The sequence below is a fragment of the Nerophis lumbriciformis genome, linkage group LG38 (genome assembly GCF_033978685.3).
Source record: "Nerophis lumbriciformis linkage group LG38, RoL_Nlum_v2.1, whole genome shotgun sequence".
Lineage (NCBI taxonomy): Eukaryota > Metazoa > Chordata > Actinopteri > Syngnathiformes > Syngnathidae > Nerophis > Nerophis lumbriciformis.
Window position 1 is genome coordinate 16,167,163 of NC_084585.2, and position 27,385 is coordinate 16,194,547.

General features: G+C 38.0%; 1 protein-coding gene across 3 annotated transcripts in view; it reads right to left on the reverse strand.

Annotated features, from left to right (window-relative positions):
* Positions 1-1,254: 1,254 nt before the first annotated feature.
* Positions 1,255-27,385, reverse strand: part of fkbp5 (FKBP prolyl isomerase 5) — a 64,309-nt gene continuing 38,178 nt past the window's right edge. For all 3 annotated transcript variants that reach the window (XM_061932863.1, XM_061932861.1, XM_061932862.1), the window contains exons 2-11: positions 27,212-27,379; positions 27,003-27,147; positions 19,862-20,004; positions 19,463-19,577; positions 12,988-13,144; positions 10,235-10,325; positions 10,083-10,166; positions 6,609-6,794; positions 4,760-4,999; positions 1,255-2,803 (exon numbers count right to left, since the gene is read on the reverse strand). In XM_061932863.1, the coding sequence (XP_061788847.1) occupies positions 2,699-2,803; positions 4,760-4,999; positions 6,609-6,794; positions 10,083-10,166; positions 10,235-10,325; positions 12,988-13,144; positions 19,463-19,577; positions 19,862-20,004; positions 27,003-27,147; positions 27,212-27,316 (1,371 nt within the window). In that variant the 5' untranslated portion in view covers positions 27,317-27,379 and the 3' untranslated portion in view covers positions 1,255-2,698. The remainder of the gene's footprint in view (positions 2,804-4,759; positions 5,000-6,608; positions 6,795-10,082; positions 10,167-10,234; positions 10,326-12,987; positions 13,145-19,462; positions 19,578-19,861; positions 20,005-27,002; positions 27,148-27,211; positions 27,380-27,385) is intronic.

Here is a 27,385-nt window from a genome sequence, read left to right on the forward strand (position 1 = left end):
TTGTGTTTTTTTTTAGCTAAAAGATACCCATTCAACTAGTAAAACAATGCATTTTGACTCAGATTTTGTCCACTTTATGAAGGATTTTAAGGTGGATACAGAATGTGTACTGTATTATGTGTTCCAGTGGCAGCTGTGTTCTAGCAATGCATTTAAGCTGGAATAAATGTAGGCTATTTCTGAATTGATCCTTGATTGTGTAAAAAGATGCTGACGTACATCATCGCTAGGGTTGCAAAGCTGGGAATTTCAAAGCTGTAAAGATTTTTTACAAGAATGAACAGGAATGCGAGGGGAGTTTGCATGTTCATCTGGACTACAAAACAAGTACTTCTTGTTTGCACTTTATAGGTAAAGGGGACGCCATGGTGGTCTAACAGAAATACTGTATGTCTATATTACTCACTTGTTTGCTCCACTTTTCAGAGGAAAGACGCTCAAACGCCCGCTTTCCAAGTTGGGGGTTTTCATTACGTCATGAAGGATGAACCCACCCTCTGGCTAAATAAACTCGGTAAGTTCAGCACTTTGTGAAAAGTATGTCATCTCTCTCGGTTATCAGTCAGCTACAGACGTGTAAGTTTGATCATGTTGTTCTTCAGTGATTATGCTAATGTCGCATGGTGTTAGCATGTATGTTAGCATGTACCTCACATAGCTAAGCTAGTGTTGCTAACGTTTGTGTCTCCCCGTCCCACTCCTGTTTCAAAGGGATATTCAAATGAACCAATGGTTTTTCTTTTGTTTTTTTCTATCATGTGACGAAAATATCAATTACCAAAATATACACTGATTTTTCCGTTCGAAACTAATAATTTTAAAAAAAATGGATTGCTACAGACCAGGGGTGTCCAAAGTGCTGCCTGCAATTAATGCGGCACATTCTAAAATACTATTTGAAAAAATGTGAAATATAGAAACAAACATAAGAAAATGGAATAGAAGAGCAGGTGAAATGTCATGAGAAAAAGTTGCAATGTTGACTCAAATATTTAACACAAGGCTGCCATGCAGGCTGGCATTGCTCAGAATACACTAAAGAATCAAAATAAATGTTATGAGTTGTTGACTAATTCAAGGCTCCAATGACTTCACATCAAATATTCCACTTTGAAATATTTTTGGGGAGCAAGTACTGCATATTTTGTTTGCCAAATAATAAATATTATTTGAACCAAGAATTTTAGTGGGATTTTAAAAAAAATGTCATTGCTCAAAAAAATAATAAATGAATCAAAATCAATGGTGTTATGAAAGGAAATACTGCATATATAATAAAATAAAATAAACAACAAAAAGCATAGATCTGAAGTTGATCTGGAGACCTAAGGGTAGAATTTTTTTTTTAAGGTAGAATTTTTTTTTTTAATGTAAGACTTTTTTTTAGAATTTTTTAATGATGGACCTCCAAGAATTCCAGTGGGATTTTAAAAAAAAAAATTGCTAAAAAATAATAATGAATTAAAATCAATGGTGTTATAAATGATCAACCTCTTTAGGCCTGTAAATACTTCACTAATATTCCACTTTAAAATATTTTTTGGAGAAAATACTGCATATTTGTTTGCCAAATTGACCAAAACGACATCAAATAAACAAAAAAAAAAAGCATAGAGCTGAAGTCGATCTGGAGACCTAAGGGTTGATTTTTTTTAAATGTTTTATCTAAGACTTTTTTTTAGCATTTTTTTTTATGATGGACCCTCAAGAATTTTAGTGGGATTTTAAAAAAATGTCATTGCTCAAAAAATAATGAAATAAAATCAAGGTCTTATGAATTATTGACCTTTTTAGGCCTGCAAATACCTCACATCAAATATTCCGCTTGGAAATGTTTGGGGGGCAAAATATTGTATATGTTGTGTTTTTGCCATAAAAAACTGAATTTTCTTGGACAAAAAGGGCATAAAACAAAACATTTTTTTAACACGTTATGTTGATCTAGAGATTTAAGCGTTGAATAGTAAAAAATACGTAATTAATTTTTTACATTTTTATGACTCAGACCCTTCTGGGTCCCTAGCCCAAAAGGTGGGAAAAAAACGATATATTGAATTGATTTTGAAAGTGCAAAATATCAAAATGGCCCTCGCATGCTTAATGTTTGTGGCCTTCAGTGGAAAAAGTTTGGACACCCCTGCTATAGACCCTTTTCGTGTGACGTCATACATCTTCCGATTTTGAAGGCGTTGGCATATTGCATGGGTGAATGCAAGTAAACAGCACGTAACCAATCGTCGTTGTGGGCGGTGTGTGGCATCGTTCTTTTGACTTCCACCCTTCCACTTTTCAAATATAGCTAGTATTATATGAGGAACATTCTTAGGTAAGTTGTTTATCCTTTTTACCAACATGGACTAAAAGCTGAGGCTGTATGAAGTGTTTTTTCAGAAGAAGAAAAAAAGCCATCTGCAGCACATAAATTAGACATCTTATCAGAAGAATAAATTGTACATGTGGTTCAAGTCATAACACACAGTAATACTTGCAAGCCGTAATGTTTTTGGATGTGATTTCAATGTTGAGGCCCATCTCATCATAGAAGCTTTATAAAATGGAGCTCAGTGTGTTGTAATGGTAATAAAACAAAAAGTTACAGGAATAGGCAGTCTGTGTGACCAAAAAGTGGAAATATTGGGAGTATTTGAGTGTGCCTCTTATTCCTGCCTGTTGGGAGTCTTCTTGGTTTTGACAGATATCACTGTTGTGAGCGGCGGTCTTGACTCCTTCGGCGTTTAATGCCCACTTCTCCGTTAATGCTGCTGCTCACACTCTCCTCTTGCTTCCTTTTCGTCCTCCCAGTCTGCTTACAAAAGCACAAAGTTGTCATTAAGCTGTCAAAATGTTCCATGAAATCTTTATTTGTGGGATGAGTTGTATTAACGATTCAAAATAAATGTAATCCAGTACAACTTCATTATTATAGTATCGTTTATTTTAGTAACCAAGTAATATTTCGATTAGTTTTTGTCCATTAATCGGTTTAAATACACTTTATAGCCTCAATGCATATTTTAAGGAAGATAATTGAATTAAACACAACATTCTGCTTGCGAGAACTTTTTTCCCTCATCAACATTGAAATTTAACTAACACAATAATAAACTTTAAAAACAGCACCCGCACACCACCGCTCTCATGTGCACTCCATGCAGTCCAGATATAACAATTGTAATAGTTGTGCTCATTAACAATTAATCAAAGCAACACAATTTAATTCACAATTCACAATTCAGGCCCACATAACAGCTCATCAGTCAGTATGTTTCCATGCACTAAATTAGACTGATTTTTCTAATAGTTTGTTTTTTTGTATTTTCACACACCCGTGTGGGGCGCTTATTTCCTTTCAGCGCGGATAAATGTATAGGTGTTTTCGATTGACCTTGACGTCACACCAAAACAACGCATCTGAGGCCCCTTTACAAGTCAACAGCACAGTTCTTATTGCACCTGATGTCTGCTGTAATATTGGCAAATATTACATATTTAATGGCTATGCTAATGCAAAAAATTATCTTATTGCGCTAGTTTTAAAGACATTTTCGGACGCAGAATCATGGAAAGAAAACTTTCGAAGGTTTTGAGTTCTTTCAAAAGGCTATGTGGTTTGATGGAAAGAGTTTTAAATTGGAAGGAGAAGACCGTCTGTGCCCCGACCGATACTGTTCCAGATGAGCGTTGCTATTGTTCTGGACTATCTTGTCAGGTGTGTGGAATACAGAGATATTGTTAATCAGTTTGGAGTGCACATATCCAGCATGAAGAGGTTTGTGTACACTTTCTTCTTTGCCTTGTAATATACAGTACCTGCTTAATTCTCCTTCATCTCAATCTTATTTCGTTCGGGAGTCCGTATGAAGCCAACATTCCCAATTTCTTTAGTTACCTTTTTAAGTAAAGTTTCTTTTTTCTCTCATCTTTTAACTTGTAAAGCATGAAAACAGTCTCTTCTTCATTCTAGTCGTTGTCTATGTTTTGATTGAATGGTATATGTTTTCGGGTTATACCCCGCACACTGAGACTGACTCATGTGCGATACGAAGGATCCTCTTTGAAAGAAACTCCCACTTGAGAGATATGGTTTCCAATCGCATAATCTAGGTGTGCTGGTCTGGTTTCTCAAAAGCCAATTAAGGTGTCTCCATGGCTCGTAGGATGCTTTTTTAAAGTCAAACTATTTGAGGAATCAGACTGATTTATTAATGTAAACATAGTCAGTATTCTTTTAATGTTCCCTTAGCAGAGAAGAGCGTCTTCTGGCAAGAACATCTACAAATTCCACACATGACCGCCAGAGGTCAGTGCAGTACTAAAGCAAAGCACTCATGCAATTTTAAAATTTCTAAAAAAATATTATGACATCTATCATATTCTAAAAACCCCAAATAACAACATTCTGCCTTTTTTATTTTGGAAAAAAAAATCTAGAGGCACCTTATAGGAACTGGCATTTGCTCATTTGATTTAATTCTCTATAAATGCTTTAATCAGATTAAGCACAGGGTTGCTGGGGATTAAATTTGATTGATCATGATTAAATATCATTCGTTTTTAATCTATATATTACTTGTGAGGAATGATTACAAACATCTGATGCATACTGTACATAAAACAAATACCTGACAATGCCAATCAAAATATTATGTTATTATTATCTTTGTGAAGTTAAATGTGTGTAGGTGTAAAAAGACAAGATCCTACAGGTGATTATTGGTCAAAACATTTCATGTGTGAGAGGAAGCGGACATTTACAGACCTTGGCGTCCCGCTCAGCAAACTTCTGGAACATGTTGGCGTAAGTCTTCTTGTCCAGCTCGTGATATTCCTTCATTTTGCTCCGGCAGATTGAAATCTGAGTTCGGGCAGCACGATTGTCAGCGTTGACCTGCAGCACTTGTTGAAAATCCGCCAAGGCCAAGGTGAACTCGTTACGGAGCAGACGGGCCTCACCGCGGCGGTACAGACCCTTCTCGTTGCAAGGGTCTATCTCAATCACCTGTGGTACACAAAACAGGTGACTTGTTACAAATCTAACTGTTCTTCTCATGAATGTTTGCACACAAAAAGGTGAAAATGTATCAAACATTTGTTGCCTGTAGGGTGGCAAGAGGTGGAACATTTCCATGGGAAACTAAATTAGGGAATTTTGTGTTGTCATTACCTGTCATTGTATATCACATTTTATCTTAAAATGTAATCCTCGTATTTACCAAATAAATCAAGTCTCTAATCTGGAATATTTCCAAAACTCTTCAGGTTAAATTCCAATTAAAATGCTGATGGAAACTTTCTGTAAATCTTCCACCTAATCGCAATCCTAGCTCTAAGTAGGAAAAAAAAGTACCGAAATCTACAGAAAAAGTTGCCTGTGCTATTGTTTTTCACCCCATGGTGGCGCTGACATTAAAATCTATGAAATGTCCATCCATCCATTTTCTACCGCTTGTCTTGTTCGGAGTCGCAGGGGGTGCTGGAGCCTATCTCAGCTGCATTCGGGCAGGGCCAACACAGATAGACAGACAACATTCATACTCCCATTCACACACTAGGGCCAATTTTTTTTAGTGTTGCCAATCAACCTATCCCCAGGTGCATGTCTTTGGAGGTAGGATTACCACACAGTCACGGGGAGAACATGCAAACCCCAAACAGAAAGATCCAAAGCCCAGGATCGAACCCAGGACCTTCATATTGTGAGGCACACGCACTAACCCCTGTGCTAAAGTACATTCTTGAAACACCCCACTGTACATTGTGTTTTGCCGAATCACGACAAAATTTGGTGCACACCTTTTTGAACTAACAAGCACGTGTGTGAAATCTGATCCAAGATTGGTTCAAAAACATGGACGTCATCAAGCAAAATGTCTTTTTAAGGTCACAGGCGATTAAGTACTTAATCAATTGTTAAAAGGCATTGATCATTTGTCTAATAATGATAAAGCTTTAAAGGGGTCATATTATGATTTTTTGTGTAAAACACTTTCTTGTGGTCTACCTAACATGTAACAGTTATTTGGTCAAAATGTTTGCATAGACTATGTTTTACAGACCAACTTCAAGGCGCTTTCTGAATGTCTCTTCAGAATGAAGCCATTTTATAGGCGGTCTTATTTACGTGCTTCCACTTTAACAGCGCTTTTCTCCGCGTCGGCCATGTTGTAGTTTTTTGTGCTACCATATTGAGTCTACTGACAATTGGCAACTATACACTAATTCATATTAGAAATGTCAACAACGGAGGATGAATGTGCATGTACGAGACAGTCTGCCCCACAACAAGATAGAGAAAAAGGAACGTATTGATCACAATGGCGACCTCGCACAAAGATCTTTGGGTAAATGTCTACCATATATGGAGATATCCACTGCCTACACCAATTTGAAAAATGTCATAAATTAAGCAAATTTATTTTTTTGGGACTGATGTAGATCCCAAATACACAAAAATAGGTAAAAAGGTAAGAAAAAGGTAAAGAAAAAAGGTTGGAAAAGTTGATTTGCATAATAGGGCCCCTTTAAGGATATCTATATTACATTTATACTAGTATGTCTTCCAAAATGTTAATGTTATACACAACCCACAGGGGTTGAGGTGGTCTCACCTTGTTGCAGTTCTGCACCACTTGGGAGAAGTCTTTGATGCGCAGGAAACACAAAGCTAAGTTGAGGTGGGCCATCGAAAGAAAGTTATTAATGCGATTTTGCTGCTCCAAACCGTTACCACACTCCATCTCCAACCAGGAAATGATGCGCTGGTACTGGACTACCGCCTGGTAGTAGTGCCCCCCCTAAAAAACATAGGATTCATGTGTCGACATGCTTAACAGGCTAAATACTGTATATGAAAACAAAGTCAAAAATACTTATTACTGACAAGCATTTTCTTCTGACCCAGTTTGCTTACCATAAGGACTATGTACTTACAAGCTGAGGCATACTCTTTAAAATGCCAACAAAAAGAACATTCGACCTGCAAAACAATATTTCACAAGCATTTTGGCATTGTCTGATCCAAAAAGTCACAGTGCATGTTGGAATTTCCCCGAGTAGACCGCAGCTCCCCAGTGTCGGCAGCACTCGTGCGAACCAAAGACAATTATATTGCTCCTCACTCTTGTTGCCAGATATTTAGACAATGACTGCGTGTTGACTCCAGCAGATAGTACACCTAGTGTTTCCCATACGTTGATTAATTTTTAGCAGCCCACCACGGATAAATTTGGCGGCATCTGTTTTTTTTTTTTTTTTTTTGAACTGCTCACAAACACGTTTGAATAGAGCTGTCTGAGTGGCTTGTAGTTACAACTTTGTCCGCCGTTTCAATATTATTTTGGCGCCCTTGTCTGGCGTTATCAACTCCTACTGCATCAGTGTGATGCAGACAAGTGAGAGGTGAGAATTTTTGGACCGTTACAATCCCCATTAAAGGGGCTGTTTGCAACATTTACACAGATGGTGCTAACTTTCCAGTGTATTTTATACAGTAAATCCCGCCCTCTTCCGGCTTCTAGGATGTAAAGACGCAACTATGTACGCACGTACCACTTGCAAGTATGCAGATGACATGGCCCTGGTAGCCCACCTTACTAACTCCCAAGCCATGACACAGCACCAGCAGGAAATGTGGTCCAAACTTTTGCCAAAAGCTCATTAGAGCTCAATATATCAAAATCAAAGGAGCTGTGCTACACACCCAGAGGGAAAAACCCAGAGGACCTGTTTTAACCGCTAAGCATACAAAGTCAGCTGGTAGAGCAGGTACAGAATTTGAAATATCTTGGTATTAAGATTGACACTTGCATGTCCTTCTCACAACATGCTGACTCAGTCTACAAAAAGGTCAAATACTTTCATCTGTAACAGTGGTATCAAACGTATGGCCCGCGGGCGATATCAGGTCACAAGCCTGCTCAGTGGCCTTGTGGTTAGAGTGTCCGCCCTGAGATCGATAGGTCGTGAGTTCAAACCGACCAGCCGAGTCATACCAAAGACTATAAAAATGGGACCATTACCTCCCTGCTTGGCACTCAGCATCAAGGGTTGGAATTGGGGGTTCAATCACCAAAATGATTCTGGAGCGCGGCCAAAATGGGACCATTACCTCCCTGCTTGGCACTCAACATCAAGGGTTGGAATTGGGGGTTAAATCACCAAAATGATTCCAGAGCGCAGCCACCGCTGCTGCTCACTGCTCCCCTCACCTCCCAGGGGATGGAACAAGGGGATGGGTCAAATGCAGAGGGTAATTTTACCACACCTAGTGTGTGTGTGTGTGTGTGTGTGTGTGTGTGTGTGTGTGTGTGTGTGTGTGTGTGTGTGACTTTAACTCTAACTTTATCCGGTCTGCGAGATGAGTTTGCTAAATATAAAAATAGAAATGAGCTGTACATTTTTAATGAAACAAAAAAAGTGTCCACTAGATGTTTTAACAGCAATTCTTTGTATCCTCTGCACTAGGCGTACATGACTTCAGAGCTATGTGCCTTGTCAACACTTCCGTGTTTGAACACTATGTACTTTCGCTGCTTATTAGTGATAGTTACAAAATGTGGATTGTTAGATTCATTTTGGTAATGTAACTTGGGATATTTCTACCCAAATAAATGCTTTTGATAATCTGTACTTTGTATTGTATTTGTAACACATTTTCTGGGGGGACATAAATACGCTGAAATACTGTTTATCCCCTTTTAACTTCATGTGTGATTATGAATTGAGTCCAAATTCACAAGTCTTGTTCAAGATGACGCTACATATGTACAGAATAAACCACATGATGTCAGTACATCAATTGAGTAAAATTAGTCAATAATAATAATAACATCCTTTAATGTGATTTTGATATTTATTTCATTTTCTGACAGATTAAAAATTAATTTATAACTGTCAGATTCAATTCCATGTATTTGACAGATGAACATTATCACATAATTTATTCAGAAAGTATAAATAACGTCAAAGAAAGATAGAATACTATTAAAGGGCTGTCAAAGTTTACCTGATAATAACTATAAGTTCCTTTAATGGCAATAATTTTTTTAACGCGCGATTAATGTTTTTGACCCTCTGCACCATCCGTAGCTTGGGGAAATGTGTGATGACGTCCAGTTACTGTTGAGCCACAAGCTCGAAAATGGCTTGCAGAACTGCCCAAAGAAAGGGGGACCTGATAGAAATCTCAGAACCACAGCCATGGCAAGTCGTTCTCCGGACAAGACAAGACAATTTTACCTTCAAGCGACATCATTGGAGCAAACGCTGCTAAGCCAAATTGCTGCTTGGAGTGAGAAGCTTCACGTCCGTGTTTGGATTACAGTTAAAGGAGCCATATGTAATAATTTAATGTCAAGTCATCATTAAATGGCCTATGTCAAAAGGCACTATTAAATCATGTTCTTTTCGAATACCTTTATAACTTAACGGTAGTTCAGCAGGGATATGCTCATTTCAAAATTAGATTTACAGGCCCGATATATTGTTATTGTTTTCATTTCGATGGGCCGCCCTCCACCGTTTAACTAAATTGGAAAGTCTGTGACAGTTTATCGTTACATCCCTAGTCCCCACTAGATCCGCATTTTATAACTGTCTTTTACTTTATGTCTTAAACTTGTATTAAACTATGTATTAAAATCATCGATATTTGGACATTTCTCCATCGATTAAGCGTCGTCCACGTTCTAATCGTACGGTGCAACTCCTTCACCAAGTTCGCTACATATGTTTTTGATTATTTCTTTATTTACATAAATATTATCCGCTTCTTTTCAGCACTGTCCTTCACACTCATTTCTTTGTTACAATGGTTGGAAATACAAAGTTATGTGCCTCTCTAGCTTGCAACTAAACCGGATATTTTGTTCAGAGCTCAAGGAGTATGTACCATTGTGGCATTCACTACACAAACCATTGGTGGGGAGGCTTTTTCTTGAAAGTGACATCTCGCTGAAAAACTCATGGGACTCACATCCCAAGGTAGCACTGTGCTCTAATAAAAACGCTTGTGAAATGTGATGGTAACCTTGATTTGATGTTTTCTTAACAGTAAATTCAATGAAAAAGCAAGCAGACTCTACCTTGTAATACAGATTCCCTTTATGCTTTGTTTCAAAGGCCAGATTCAGCTTTTCTTGCAAGTCCATTTCCCAGGATTCCTTAGCCTTGACACAACACACACAGTAGTCAGACGGCTGTCTTTCATTTATGTTTCATTCTGAAGCACACTCACCCTTTTAAAGTCTTTGAGCGTAACCTCGTACACAACGTCTTTGTCTGGGTCAATTTTAAATTCTGGTTTTCCTTTATGGCCAAAGCCATACCTGTGAGGTACAAACATATGTGAGTAAAAAGAAAAAAGAAATGACACTTCCTGAATGGTATTGTCAAATTAGGTACAAAGGTATTGGCAGATGTCACAGACGATGGTTCCAGAGGTTGGAATACCATCTGTGATGTCGTAAATACCAACAAACAGCTGTTAGCAATGGAACAATGCCTGAATGACACACGTCGTATGTTATAACTTAATTCTGATGCTTTGAAAACACATGTTTCATCACCTCTTTAGAGTTCAGATTCTCCAGAAAAATATGACTTGAAAGTCTTTGAAGCTTCATTGTGTGTGACGTCAGCAAATCTCATACGATTTGAGCTCAGTGAGCCTCGAAGTTGTGCGTTTTAGTTACTGTGTTTTATGTGAGACCACCACAAAAAAAAGAGCAACAACTCCACAATGCCAACCCTGTCAATGGTGACTACGCAATTGATTGTTACTTAGTTTTTTATACAGCGGTTAACTTCTTTGAACACTTGTTTGATACTGGCCTCAACTAACAGAATCCCTCCCTTTCCTTCCATCACACATAATCCAAGAGTGTTGTATACAGTTGTGGTCAAAAGTTTACCTACACTTGTAGAGAACAATGTCATGGCTGTCTTGAGATTCCAATAATTTTTACAACTCTTTTTTGTGAAAGAGAGATTGGAGCACATACTTGTTTGTCACAAAAAACATTCATGAAGTTTGGTTCTTTTATGAATTTATAATGGGTCTACTGAAAATGTGACCAAAATCTACTGGGTCAAAAGTATACATACAGCAATGTTAATATTTGGTTACATGTCCCTTGGCAAGTTTCACTGCAATAAGGCGCTTTTGGTAGCCATCCACAAGCTTTTGGTTGAATTTTTGACCCCTCCTCTTGACAAAATAGGTGCAGTTCAGCTAAATTTTTTGGGTTTTCTGACCTGGACTTGTTTCTTCAGCATTGTTCACAATGGAGTTTAAGTCAGGACTTTGAGAAGGCCATTCTAAAACCTTAATTCTAGCCTGATTTAGCCATTCTTTTACCACTTTTGAAGTGTGTTTGGGGTCATTGTCCTGTTGGAACACCCAACTGCACCCAGGACCCAACTTCCTTGCTGATGATTTTAGGTTGTCCTAAAGAATTTGGAGGTAATCCTCCTTTTTTATTTTCATAATACTACTACCACCATGCTTGACGGTAGGTTTGGTGTTCCTGGGATTAAAAGCCTCACCGTTTCTCCTCCAAACATATTGCTGGGTGTTGTGGCCAAACAGTTACATTTTTGTTTCATCTGACCACAGAACTTTCCTCCAGAGGTCTTATCTTTGTCCATATGAGCAAACTTTAGACAAGCCTTAAGGTGTCGTTGCTGGAGCAAAGGCTTCCTTCTTGCATGGTAGCCTCTCAGTCCATGGCGATGCAAAACACGCTTGACTGGACGCTGACACCTGTGTTCCTGCAGCTTCCAATTATTGCAGACCTGCTTTTTGGTGGTTCTCGGTTGACTCTTGATCATCTTGACCAATTTTCTCTTAGCAGCAGGTGATAGCTTGCGTTTTCTTCCTGACCGTGGCAGTGACAAAACTGTGCATGTTTTCTTCCTGATCGTGGCAGTGACAAAACTGTGCCATGCACTTTATACTTACGAACAATTGTCTGCACTGTTACTCTTGGGACCTTATGCTGCTTTGAAATGGCTCCAAGTTACTTTCCTGACTTGTTTAAGTCAATGATTATTTTTTTCAGATCTGTGCTGAGTTCCTTTGACTTTCCCATTGTCGCGTTTTAATGACTGGATCACATGAGCCCTATTTAAATGGGCTCAGAGAAGTCAACAGGTGTCGTCAATCATAATCACTCACATGATGTTAAGAGGCCATGCCATGAAGCTAATTTGATTTGATTGTAACTTTTCTACATCACCAGATTTGATAATGTATGTTGCTGTATGTATACTTTTGACCCAACAGATTTGGTCACATTTTCAGTAGACCCATAATAAATTCATACAAGAACTTGGAAACTCAAAACAGCCATGACATTTTGTCCTTCACAAGTATATGTAAACTTTTGACCACGACTGTATGTACTGTATTGTTATTTTCTACGTCCATTGACTTAGGGTAAGACATCCCGCTATAAGGTTTGTGGCTTCACTCTATCGCAAATTTTTTGAAGGTTCAACGGTCAATATAAGCATATTCTACATAGGTTTGGTCTAAATCATTAGCATTGCTAAATTGACTATAAATATCAGTACTACAATAATATTGGCTACTAGATAAGAGGAAACCAATCAGAGCGTGCTGTTCAGGTTCATGGCCGCTGATTGACTCAGCCTTAGGGCAGCATTATTTTATTAGATTAAACGAGTATGACTCTGTGGGTGTTATTTCATGTCAAGAGAGCTCCCAGTGTTAAAACATGTAGAAGGTTGTAAACATGTTTTATGCTCTGGTTATAAAAAAAGTTTCCTTTATTGTGAACAACTCCTACTTTGCGGAAATTAATTTAGGAATTACCAAACATGTTCATGCTATGAGGCACTTTATCGGCTGAGGAACTATAACTAATACATTGAAGCATAATGAATGTCTAAGCCTCTTTTGCAGATGGTTAAAATATATTTCTGTTTTATCATCAAAACCCAATGCACAAAACACAGTGCACTTACTTTGGTGACAAGTGAAGTATACAGCACTCTCCCTTCTGCATCTTGTCCATGGCACGGTCCACTCCAAGAGGAACACCTTTATCCTCCGACTCACTGACCACAAAGGTGACATCCCTGGTGTCAAATAATCGGCCGTCGCAGCTTCCCTCCAGATGAACTGATGACGGATTTCAGACACATATATCTACATTTATTATACAGTATTTTCCACTTTAGCAATCGTTTTATGTGAAGTGAAGTGAATTATATTTATATAGCGCTTTTCTCTAGTGACTCAAAGCGCTACATAGTGAAACCCATTATCTAAGTTGCATTTAAACCAGTATGGGTGGCACCGGGAGCAGGTGGGTAAAGTATCTTGTCCAAGGACAACGGCTGTTGACTAGGTTGGCGGAAGCAGGAACTCTCAAGTTGCTGGCACAGCTGATCTACCAACCCCATTATCACAGTATATCTTCTCAAGGTACTTTCAAAAGTAAATTTGGATACACTTTAAAGTAGTCAGTGTACAGATTTTGTACAGCAGTACAACTGTACTATCCGTTGACAATAAGTCCACACAAAAACCGTATTGCCTAAATACTGCAGCTGGCAACACAAGTGAGCAAGCAGCAAGATCAATTTGTCTGAGGTTGCATGAGTGCTTCCGACAACTGGAGAGCTGTGGTTAACTGAGGGAAATTCCAACGAGTCCTGATGACTTTCTGAAGCAGAGCCTGCCAAAATGCTTGAACAAATCAAGTATTGTTTTGGAAGGTCAATGTGCACCAAAATAATTTTCTCTTGCCTGGTTTAGGGCAGCATGAGTGCTGCCGGCACCAAGGAGATGCGGTTCATTGATGGAAACACACATTTTCAACAGGTAAAGTGACATTGTGAAGCAAGTGCTTGCTTAAGAAAAGACCGATATTTGTACACAGATGCAATTTTTTATCGTCAGAATGTCATCCAGGAATCATTTTACTCGACCTATTTGCACAAAACTTGGTAAGTTTTATCTTAAGTTATTATTTCAGTCTGGATTTTTGCAAGCAAGCACACCAGATTTAGTTTCCTCACTCATTTTTGTACTGACATATGTATTGATCTGATCATTGACTGTATAGCGATTAAGGTAAAAGTGCTTTTACGGTCAAAATATATTGCTAGATTAATCTAAGTGTGTTGATTAATGCAATAATATTTTTTAATTAATCACATGAGTTAACCCGTTCATTTTGACAGCCCTAATTTATACTAATATCTCCAATAAACTTGTGTCTAATAGGAAATATTGGGGGAATATAACTGAAATGTGTGGCTCTAATTATTCATCCATCTATTTGATAATAAAACCACGTTGTCCTATTAAAAGCAAAGGCAGGATACGTGCTGAATAAAACAAACTAAAATATTTTAATGTACATTAAGGACAGTCAAAATAAATAAGAACAAAACAAACAACAAAACTATCTTCCAAAATAAAATGTGATGATGCACTCAGGTATACAGTCTGAGTTTAGCTAGCAAACTTTGATAAAAAAAAAAAAAAAGTTCTCGCAAGTCCATATTTGTGTTGTAACAAGCTAACTATCTTACCAAGGTGAGTTTGAGACCACATCCTCAAAATGTCTGACATGCCTCAGCTTTAAATGTTACCGCATCAGACATATACCGCAATGAAAAGCAAGGACTGCTTTGCAAATTGAGCAAAAGTTATTTGTGTCTTTGACTTTTTCACTTGCCTGTCTACGGTCACAAGGGTGGCCTGGCTAAATTAGGGCCCTAAGCAGAATTGTATTCATGACCACACTCACACCTATTACACACCACCCTTTTTTTTATCTGTGAGACAACATTGATTCTATTATATTTGTATTACTTTACATAATTTTTTCATAATATATTATTTGACTCACATTTAAATGTAATTATAATGATAATATTATGATTCAATTATGCAAACTAAACTTGGACTAAAAGTAACTCCTGGGAAATAAATGTTTCATAAATTTATATTTTGAGTGCAAAATAACATTTAATTTCAAAACAGCCGCAACTCTAACTGGTGATCGAACTCCATAAGAGCAGCGCATTAATGCAGTGGGAACACTGACTGGAAACTTTTGATATTATATACCTACCACTGATGCAGCAGGAAAGGGCTAGGAATACATTTGCGGTAAAATTTCCTATGACGCGCCCTGTCATTCATTGACATTTTACATGTGCTAAATTGCTATATGATATGATTTTTCTTTAAAAAGGCTCAACAAATATATACATACATTTAAAACAAATCTGTTACTATTAATTAGTTTTAACATAACATATTTCTTTATCATTTTGCCATATTTTCAATTGTTGCTGCTTTTTGTACAATGTACTTTGAGAGTGTTTACAGACTTTTAATTACTTTTTTTATATTAAAAACAACTAGCAACAATCTACCATATTCTTCGAGTGTTATTATAGAATATACTTGTGTTTAGAGACTCAACTTCTGTCCCTTAATGTCCCTGACAAAAGAGAGCTGCCGCGAGCATGACGTCACCCTTGCTTCACGCTGTTGCTCTAGTTAAGATGAGAAAGTCTAACTAAAGTCCAGTTCGACTTTCTTCACTGTCCTCTTAATATTTGCACATTTTGTAGATGGCTGTCCGCGGGTATATCTGCAATATATACAAAAATCACGTCCGCATCGCAGACATGCTGACAACACTCCAGAGAATGGTGTGCGTTTTGTTTACATTCGGTTTCGGTAGCGCGGTTTTCGGTCATCAGTCTTTTTTCGGTGGTCAAGTTTTCAGTACATCACTTGTAAATAGTATGAAAATAACAGGCTATATTTAACAATTAATACTGTAACGACCAGTAAGGACTGTATATTATGCATATATACATATATATATAAATATATACACGTATACATAAACATACATTATATATATATATATATATATATATATATATACATATACACACACATATATATACATATATATATATATATATATATATATATATATATATATATATATATATATATATATATATATATATATATATATATATATATATATATATATATATATATATATTTACATATATACATATATATTTACATATTATTTATATATATATATGTACATACCGTATATTACCAAATAGTAGCTCGGGCGTTTATTTCACAAAATGGGGTCAGACCCCGGGCGGCTATTAGGACATGGGCGGTTATTTGCACAAGGCTTTTATTTATTTTTGCACCAGCCTGCACCAGGCCATTATTTGGTTACAATGGTTAGTGTCCAGTATTTTTTTTCGTACTAAAAACTTTAAATGTAAAAGCTAATGTAAACATACAAACAAAAAAACAAGACTATCAAAAGACAAGAGATCAACAATGCCTCAACATGACAGTAGTGCAACAATTGTCACATAGAATACAAATACTAAAAATAAATAAACTTTTTAAATAAAGCAGCCTACCGGGAAAAATAAAATTATGGTACCAAGTACTCAAGTATAAAACCCACCATCAAAACAGAACAATAATACTGTCACTTAAATAAAATAAAGGCTACAGTACTCCAAGTTTTAAATAAAGCCGCATACAGGAAAAATAAAATTATGGTACCAAGTACACTCGTTGCACCAAACACCACCCCGGTGTCTCTCGTGTCACTCGCGGTGGCATACAACTCCTTTGCCTTAATGCGGATCATTTTGCGGGACACACGGTGGTTCAGTCCACGAACGTGATGTATCCACTGACACAAATTAGCATCAAGCTCGTCGCTCACTTTCTTCCTACCTCCACCAGATAAGCGAGCCCGTTTTCCATCGATTGCCGACTGAGATTGTAGTTCTCCCTTTCTTTGTTTCCATTCTCGTACACGTTTTGGGTCAACGTTAAACTGCCTGGCCGCTGCCAAACCAGAATTCTGCTCCGCATACTTCACAACCGCTAGCTTGAACTTTAGTCAAACTTTCTGTTCTACCCCTTAAAGTATTCCCGTCCATCAGTTGTGGTGTACCGGTATCCTGTTCATTCAACTCACTGCTGCTGTTGCTTGCCATGTTGAAACTTTTCCTCGTGGGTTTGTTGTTGTCGTTGAGTGTGTGTTACGCTATATGCGGTCACCCATTGCAATATGTTGATTACCCAGAATCCCCACGTAACGTCTGCTGTTACCGTAATGACCAGAATTATTGCACCTTTGCTTTTCCTTTTATCTTATAAATTGGGTTTAATGAAGTCAATATGATTTTAATCTAAATTATGCAAATAACAGCCCATGGGCGGCTATTTGGACATAGACGTTTATTAGGAAGAGGCGTTTATTTCACAAAATGGGGTCAGACCCCGGGCGGTAGAGATGCGCGGATAGGCAATTTATTTCATCCGCAACCGCGTCAGAATGTCGTCAACCATCCGCCATCCACCCGATGTAACGTTTGATCAGAACTACACCCGCCCGCCATCCGCCCGTTGTTATATATCTAATATTAATAAAAAAAAAAAAAAAAGGGTGAAAACTACGCGAATTGCACCTTGTGCAGACAAGATTTTTCGATCGGACACGGAGGAATTAGCGATGTAAAAGACCACGTTGGGACAAAAAAACACAAGTCTAATGCCGTTGCTAGCGATACAAGTGGAAAACTTTCAACGTTTTTCGTCGCCCAAACAGATTCTTTGGATGTGATAAATGCCGAAGTTTTATTTACGGAGGCAATAATTGAGCATGGACTTCCAATCGCACTGGCTGATCACATGGGACAGTTAATAATGTAATGCAACCTTTAAAAATCATTACGCGGTGATCGCGATCCCAAAAATAAACTTTTCTTGCATGATAATGTCCAGAAAAATTCGCTTTATATTACTATAGAGTCCTTTTAACGAATGAGTTTGATGGTTTATCACAAACCTTAAATGAAAGAAGTCCTTTGTTCTCTTGCACCATGGCCTTGCTCCGTGTTTGGTGCGCGTGTCGGCTGTATTTCACAGCACGACATACTGTTAAGTGTTTATACTATTTATACTTTCAATTAACAAATTGAAGTCTTGTGAAAGGTTGACAGGATAACTGGCATTAACTGTCAAAATAATTTCAAACTATTGAAGTTAGCTTACAGAATAAACATGTCAATCAACCCATATGATTTTTGCTGTAATATTTTTGTTTTGAAAAGTCACTGTGACTGATAGAAAAGTGATGGTTTTAGCAACATTTTAACCTGTCTGAATGCTAATAATCATTTTGCGTCGGGGGGCGAAGCCCTGAACCCTCCACCAGGACTTTGTCCTGGACCTACCGGGGCCTGCGGCCCTTGGACCCTGGCTACTAGGTTTTTCTGATTTAAAAGTTGGCAGGTATGGTGAGGTTATAAAGCTTTTGCCTGTTAAAGAAAGGAGACTGATCCAATGGAGCACAGACTTGCGCGTGCCACGCTGTCACGACCCAGACGCACACCAGTGCGCAATCATATGGGAGCCGCGCTGAGCGCACCTCCAAGCGCGTCTCGCTGCCGGCGACGGCCAGGTATGGGCCCACGCTCCAGCGCCATCCATTTTCAGGGCTAGTTGATTCGGCAGGTGGGCTGTTACACACTCCTTAGCGGGTTCCGACTTCCATGGCCACCGTCCTGCTCTCTATATCAACCAGGGTGAGCCCCACCCCTTTCGTGAGCGCACTGCGCGCGGAGTGACCCCTGCTACGCGCCCCCGGCAACAGGGGTGGCAAGCAGGTAAGCTGCGCGGGCGGAGCGCGCGGAGTGACCCATGTTACGAGCCCCCGGCCACGGGGGTGGCGGGCAGGTAAGCTGCTTACCTGCTGCGCGTGACGCCGGCCGCGGCGAAAGCGGACGAGGCGGGGTGTCGGTGCGGTGGGCGCGGTAGTGACCCTGGACGTGCGTCGGGCCCTTCTCGCAGATCGCCTCAGCTACGGCTCCCGGTGGGGCCCTCTCGGGGGAAGGGGCCTCGGTCCCGGACCCCGGCGAGGCGTCCCTTCTCCGTTCCGTAAAAGTGTCCATCTCTTTTCTTTTTTTTTCTTCTGTTGTGGCATATGCAGCAGGTGCCTGCTCGTTTTTCGTATGTGGGTAACAACATTTAACTATGTATATATATTTCCGAATTGGTTTAACTGCCACCCGCAAAAAAAAAACAAAAAAAAAAAACAACAAAAAAAATCTAATTAATCCGCCCGACCCGACCCGCGAGCGGATAAAATCTTTTTTTTTTTATTTCATCCGCCCGATCCGCAGATAATCCGCGGACTCCGCGGTTGTGTCCGCAAACCGCGCATCTCTACCGGGCGGCTATTAGGACATGGGCGGTTATTTGCACAAGGGCGTTTATTTGGTAATATACGGTATATACATATATATATGTATTCATTGTTACTTTACATGCATCCAATGCCGCCTCTTGTTTGGACACCCACAGTATATCATCATAAATTGACACAAAATGTGTCAAGGGAGGGTATACCTTCGACGGTCGCTCCGTCATTAGGATTTAAGTAGTTGTCTCCCTTGACTTTGATCCTTCGTACGATGCCGCCATCTTCTGTCAGCGTCTCTCCTTCGAACTTGAGCAGCTCGATCTGTGTGGATGCAAACAAACAGTGTTAAAGGAACAATTTCAGGAAAGGAAAAAAAGCCTTCCAGTGGGCATAGGAAGGTGTGGTGTGGGAGGACAAAACTCTCATATATACAAAAAACCTGTAGGAGTTGTCACAAAAGAACAATTGCAGAAAGTCAAAATATAATGTTTTGGTCCTGGTAGAGTGTATTACTGATTCTGCATGTATATTTATAGTATAAAAAGTCAGCATCAAGGTGGACTACAGAAGATGCTCGCTCAGCAAAGTCGTTATTCCATACCTACCTCAAATGTCACTGAAGAGTTGGGAGGAATTTTGTCCGAATTTCCAGTGGAACCATAAGCGTACCCTGGCTTACACAGTATAGTGCACACCTCGCCTCTCTGCATGGATAGAACGCCAATATCCCAGGCTTTGAGGACCTGTCCTGTTGACAAAGAACATTTTGATAATTAACGTTAATTAACAATTATGTTGACACTCACAACTTAATAGATAGTAAAAATAGAGAGCATGAGAAAGTATATTGCACAATATTGCAGCAACAAAACCAATGTTGTAATTAGGACCAAACTACTCAGTCACCATTAATAGCACTGATGGTTGAAGTTGAACAGTACTAGTACTATTGTTGAACACTACTCAACAAATGTTGAACAGCGCAACAAATACATATGCATGACTCACACCAAGAATTTTAGGGTGCATGCCGAGGTAGATAAAGCTGCTGGATACTAACCACTATGGGTATATTAAGTTTTTTAGACGATGTATATGTAATGTATAGGAGAACAAGCTATAGAGCAAAATTTCTTTACCGTTTGGCAGTGAGCACCTACTAAAAAGATCTGTTTCTGAGCTGTGTTCCGTATGGTTCGCAGTTGTAATACACTTTTCCACCACTTGTAGACGTTATGACATTCAGAAGAGAGGCATGTGATTTTAACTTAATGAAAAAGACTGAAAATAAGCCGGGGGTCTGGGGGTCACAGGTCCCCAGCCAGGTTCAGGGCAGTGCCTTGGTGGGGGGACAAGGGGAGCAACCCTCCTCCCCCAAAGCTCCTGGTTTTTCAGCAATTGAACATGCAAAAATTTGCACACAAAAAATGCACCATTTAAAGATGTTTTAGTGTTTAAGGAATTGAAAAATTATCAACATACTTTACATAAATACATACCCCATACATCCAAAGGAATCACTGTCTTTTTCAGTCATTATGTTATTTAGTCACTCCAGTATTTACAACTTGTGTTCACATCCACAGGAACCACATGGGTTAGCCTACTCTTTATAACCTTACTAGTGTTCACTTCACAGCCACAGATGGTTCATCCAGTTATTTACATTATTTACACATTACTTTGGTTCATTCACACATTACTATGGCATTTTTGCTTTGATGGCTCTGACGTGAGCGTTCCTGGCAAATTTCTGAGCAGCTTGCGTTTTCCTTTTTGTCTCTGCTTTAGCGGATTCTGCCTTGGAGTTTATAGCCAATTTCTGTCTCTTCGACTGTCTCTCCACTTCTAACTGCTCCAAAAGCAAAAATCCTAAAGAGTACAAACAATTGTTTATTCTATTAGCTAACTTCCTGATTCTGAATAGCCATTTGTGATTTATAGCATGAAATAACAAATATCTTGCAGTCATGATGTTTTATGTTTCAAAATGATTCGACTATTCAATGTCAAAATATAAACAGTAGAAATAATTTAACAAACTGTCTTGTTCTAAAACACCAATGAAAATGAAATTTAGCATTAAGACAGGCTATACTGTAGCAAAAGTCATCACATGTCTTCCACAATCATGTGTGTTCTTAAATGTGTATTCCATGTCTTACATGTCGAGAGCAGTTTTGATTTGGGCTTACATGTTAAACAACTAAAATGAATGTCTTGAACATTTTATCCAGACGCATACATTTGTCCAAATGTGGTCAAGTAGACGCGTTGTGGGTTTCCTGGACACCATCTACATCGCTAAAGAAAGATCTAAGGTAGAGAATCCCTCTGCCATCTTCCACTAGTTTTTTTAAATATATAAATCGCCCGCTTGAATATTCCCTCTTCTCTTTGCCAACTCCCTCGTCGTCATTTGTGGTGTGCGCGTCTGTTGTGATTGCCCTTCCTGGTTTGATGACCCGCCCTATCTTGCCCCTGATTGGCCTGTCCATAATGTTTTGCCCAAATCTTAACCAATCGTGACTCATCATAGTAAACCAACCAACCAATCATGGATTATCTTATATGTAAACCCATCAATCATCATTGATGTTTCCTATACAATATATTAATATAAAATATTATTTTATATTTTTACAGCGATAAAAAAGACGGATTTCCGACTCCCGTATATACGGAAAAATCACATGCCTGAGAAGAATTCTGCAGTTAAAGTCATAGAGAAGTTTCTTAAAGGGGAACTGCAATTTTTGGAGGAATTTTGCCCAATAATTTTGATAAACAAGAAAATTTTTTCATGCATTCTTGCTCATATAAAAATGTAAATAAGAGTCAGCTAACAAAGGAGTCAATGGGAACCTCTCTATTGCGCCTGTAAAGCAGACTAAAAAAACATCCAAAAAGTGCCCACAATACGGCATTTACCTTTTGTGACCTGAATATTAACCAAGCATTATTGTTATTATAAGCGCTACCGTTAAGGACCTACTTTTAGCAGCGCATTGATCATAGAGAGGTAAGTAACTTCTGCTGCTATATTGACATTAACTGGTAAGCTGATTCACCAGGGTGAAAGTTATATTAATAAATTACAAATCATGCCTCTCACCTGGATAGTACAGGATTGTGGCCATAAACAGAGAAGTTTGTCAACTTTGACATTCAACACAAGAGAGACGAGTGAAAGACAAGGGAAAGACGCTCGTTGTGGCACGTTTTTGTTAACCCTTTGTGTGGATTAGCCATAATTCTTCATCTAAATGGTAATATCTAAACATTCCATCAGTCGACATTTCACTGAGAGCAGACCTTGTACAGTAGGGGTTTGTTTTATTTTGTTGCCTCTCATGAAGTCTGCCATGAATAGTACCGGTAGTCAGTGTTGTTGAAGGAAAAAGCGAACGTTGAGATGAGTCTATGAAATGAATGTGCCGCTGTATGCTTAAAATGAGCAAAATATGTAAATAATACATGTTATTAAAAATGTGCCTGTTACTGCATTACATATAAACTTAGTGTGTATGTAAAACCTCAGAGGTGATTGGGTGTTTTTTAGAGAGTGTTTAATAGGCAGAATAGAGCGAATCCAATTAGCTCCATTGTTAGCTGAATTTTATTTAGCTCTGAGTTACAATGCATAAAAAAAAAGAAAAACCTGTTTAAGCGCAAACATTATGACTAAAGTGGTGAAACTGTCTTTTCATTTGCACGTTTAATTTTATTAACAGTTAAGATATATTTATCATTAATTTATTTATTTTAGCACAACACATAATTGTATGTAAATAAATGTTTTGTCACTTATAGTCCCTTATGCAGTATATTTGGTTAGTATTTATTGTACTAATCAGCCTGACCTAAGCCTAAGGTTTATGTGTTCAAATAACTGGTAATCTTTGTAATTAACACATGGTTTCATAACATTTGATAAGGTTGTAAACTGTAAGTAGATAAATATAATCAATACGCAAGTAAGATTATTAAAACACGTGTTAATATTTGAATGAAAAGTTGGGCCCTGAGGTCAAAAAGGTTAAGAAACCATGCTTTAGAGAATAATTATTAAAGCGAGAGCATGAAATATATATTGCTAACACTACACACATTAAACTTATATTATTGTTAGATACCAAGGCATTGAGGGGGCTTTCATATACACTACTGTATTGCTATTTGACTATATTCCTATAAAGATATATATATATATATATATATATATATATATATATATATATATATGTAAGTAACATTACTAAATCAGTGTTAATATTTGAATGAAAAGTTGGGCCCTGAGGTCAAAAATGTTAAGAAACCATGCTTTAGAGAATAATTATTAAGCGAGAGCATGAAATATATATATATTATATATATTTCATATATATATATATATATATATATATATATATATATATATATATATATATATATATATATATATATATATATATATATATAATATATATATATATATAATATCCATCCATCCGTCCATTTTCTTCCGTTTATCCGAGGTCGGATCGCGGGGGCAGCAGCCTAAGCAAAGAAGCAAAGACATCCCTCTCCTCAGCCACTTCGTTCAGCTCCTCCCAGGGGATCCCGAGGCGTTCCAAGACCAGCCGGGAGACAAACCGTATTTTTCGGATTATAAATCGCTCCGGAGTATATGTCGCACCGGCCGAAAATGCATAATAAAGAAGGGAAAAAACATATACGGTATACGTCGCACTTGAGTATAAATCGCATTTTTGGGGTAAATTTATTTGATAAAATCCAACACCAAGAATAGACATTTGAAAGGCAATTTAAAATAAATAAAGAATAGTGAACAGCAGGCTGAATAAGTGTACGTTATATGACGCATAAATAACAAACTGAGAACGTGCCTGGTATGTTAATGTAACATATTATGGTAAGAGTCATTCAAATAACTATAACATCAGAGGTGGGTAGTAACGCGCTACATTTACTCCGTTACATCTACTTGAGTAACTTTTGGGATAAATTGTACTTCTAAGAGTAGTTTTATTGCAACATACTTTTACTTTTACTTGAGTATATTTATAGAGAAAAAACACTACTTTTACTCCGCTACTTTTATCTACATTCAGCTCGCTACTCGCTACTATTTTTTATCGATCTGTTAATGCACGCTTTGTTTGTTTTGGTCTGTCAGACAGACATTCATAGTGCCTGCGTTTCAACAAATAGTCACTGGTGACGTTCACTCCGTTCCACCAATCAGATGCAGTCACTGGTGACGTTGGACCAATCAAACAGAGCCAGGCGGTCACATGACCTGACTTAAACAAGTTGAAAAACTTATTGGGGTGTTACCATTTAGTGGTCAATTGTACGGAATATATACTGTACTGTGCAATCTACTAATAAAAGTTTCAATCAATCAATCAAAAGTGTGACGGAAAAAAGACCCTTTTATTTCAACCGTACATCCCGTCAAAAGCCTAAAGACTGACTGCACAGTTCCTGTCTTCACAATAAAAGTGCCGCTCCATCGCGCCTGCGCTTTCAAAACAAGAGTCTCCGAAAGCCAGCGCAAACAAGCTAGCAAGCTACGGAGTTTGCCGCCAATGTATTTCTTGTAAAGTATATAAAAACGAATATGGAAGCTGGACAAATAAGATGCCAAAAATCAACCACTTTCATGTGGTATTAGACAGAAAGGAGGAACTTTTTTCTCCTCCATTTGAAAACGTGGACGCTATCAGCACTACTGTCTGATTCCAATCAATGCAAGTCATCAGAATCAGGTAATACACCAACTTATATTCTTGTCTTCATGAAAGAAAGGAATCTATATGTGTTAAACATGCATGTATATTCATTAAAACACCTTTAACATGTAAACAAAAACGGCAAAATAAATAAATATAAATTATATACTGTATATATATATATATATATATATATATATATATAAATGTGTGTCTATATATATATATATATATATATATATATATATATATATATATATATATATATAAATAAATGTGTGTGTGTATATATATATATATATATATATATATATATATATATATATATATATATATATATGATATGTGTGTGTATGTTACTCATCACTTACTCAGTACTTGAGTAGTTTTTTCACAACATACTTTTTACTTTTACTCAAGTAAATATTTGGGTGACTACTCCTTACTTTTATTTGAGTAATAAATCTCTAAAGTAACAGTACTCTTACTTGAGTACAATTTCTGGCTACTCTACCCACCTCTGTATAACATATAGAACATGCTATACGTTTACCAAACAATCTGTCACTCCTGATCGCTAAATCCGATGAAATCTTCTTCCTCGTTGTCGCTCCTGGTATGCGCCGCTTCCTTTCTTTCTACTGCTCGATCGCCGTTTTCTGCTGCATATTTCACTACGTCCAGCTTGTAATCTGCAGTATATGATTTCCTTTTCGGTGCCATTTTTGTTCAGTCCTTCTCAGTTTTTATAAGTTACCGCCAATGTTGAAATGATCCATTTTAATAGCTACGGACATAGTAGCAGTTAGCATCCCATGACCCACAATACATTTCTGCCATGACGCACAATGCACTTCTGCCATGACCCGCCCCCGCCGAATTCTTATTGGTTGACGTGTGTGTGACGATTGCAGACGTGTGTGTGACGATTGCTGACATTTGCTTCGTTTCTTACGCGAATGAGATAAATAATATTATTTGATATTTTACGGTAATGTGTTAATAATTTCACACATAAGTCGCTCCGGAGTATAAGTCGCACCCCCGGCCAAACTATGAAAAAAAACTGATTTATAATCCGAAAAATACGGTAGTATTCCCAACGTGTACTGGGTCTTCCCCGTGGCCTCCTACCGGTCGGATGTGCCCTAAACACCTGCCCAGGGAGGCGTCCGGGTGGCATTCTGACCAGATGCCTGAACCACCTCATCTGGCTCCTCTCGATGTGGAGGATATGATATCATATACTGTAATTTAACTGTGGGGGTAGTCAACGAAGGTACAGTGGTAACTCGCAATTTGTACAACTACACTTTGCATATCATTTGTTTTTTGACAAAAATGTCATAAACAGTTTTGGTTATCGTTAGGCCAGACATTGCGCGTAACAAACTTGTCCATTTTTTTGCGTCGGAGTGAAGTGCCCAAACAAAGAATCCCATGTGTTGATGACTTCGTACAGTACTTTTTTTGGAGTAAAACTGCAAAATAATCCACCATGGAACCAAAGAAAGTTGCGAGTGCTCACACCTTTGAATTCGGGAAAGGTGGCGTCCTTTGCCCTTTTTGCTCATCACAATCTTTGCCAATAAGTAGCAGTAGTTTATTTCATGCTTACAAATTTACATCATAATTGTTTACAGTTCAATATATCTGAAAGTGAGGAGGAAGTAGCAAAGTTTATTTACTCTTACCCCTATTTTATATCACAGCAATTAAATGTGTTCAAAAACAAGATAGAAGTCTTCAATAAAAGTAAAACTGTTATAAAATCTAAATTCATTATTTATATGTATTTCAAATTTAATTTCTTCATGTAAAACTATAACATCCATCAAATGTGTTTTGTGGTAATATTTTGGGGGGTTTGGAACGTATTAAATAGACTTACATTATTTCTTACGGAAAAAATATTTGTATGATTCAGTTATGTGATTACTAAGGAAAACAAAGTACTACTGTAGTTCTTTGAGAAGCAAGTGGAATAACAAAGGAAAAAGTAGCCTACCCTTGCCAACATTGAAGGAAAAAGACTCCTTGCGATCTCTGCTGCAGTCAAACTTCTTCCCAGTGAGGAGTTTTCCAGTGTAATGGATGGTCACTTTGTCCCCAATCATTGGGGACTCTCCATCTTGTCCCTGACGTTTCACAACCTGCGAGTAAACACAAAAACCTATCAGCCAATCTGATTTGAATTTTTTTTTCAAAAAACAATACCTTGATTATTCCTTGGTCTTTTTTAGGCGTGACATCAACGCCCTTTGTAGCAAACTCAGCTGAGGCTGCCGGCCCGTCCATAGAAAGATCCTGATCAGTGGTCATGTCTGCCTGTGAGCATCACAGTGACGCTGGAGAACTTATTGACGTCCTGATGCGTCCAATTTGCTGTGA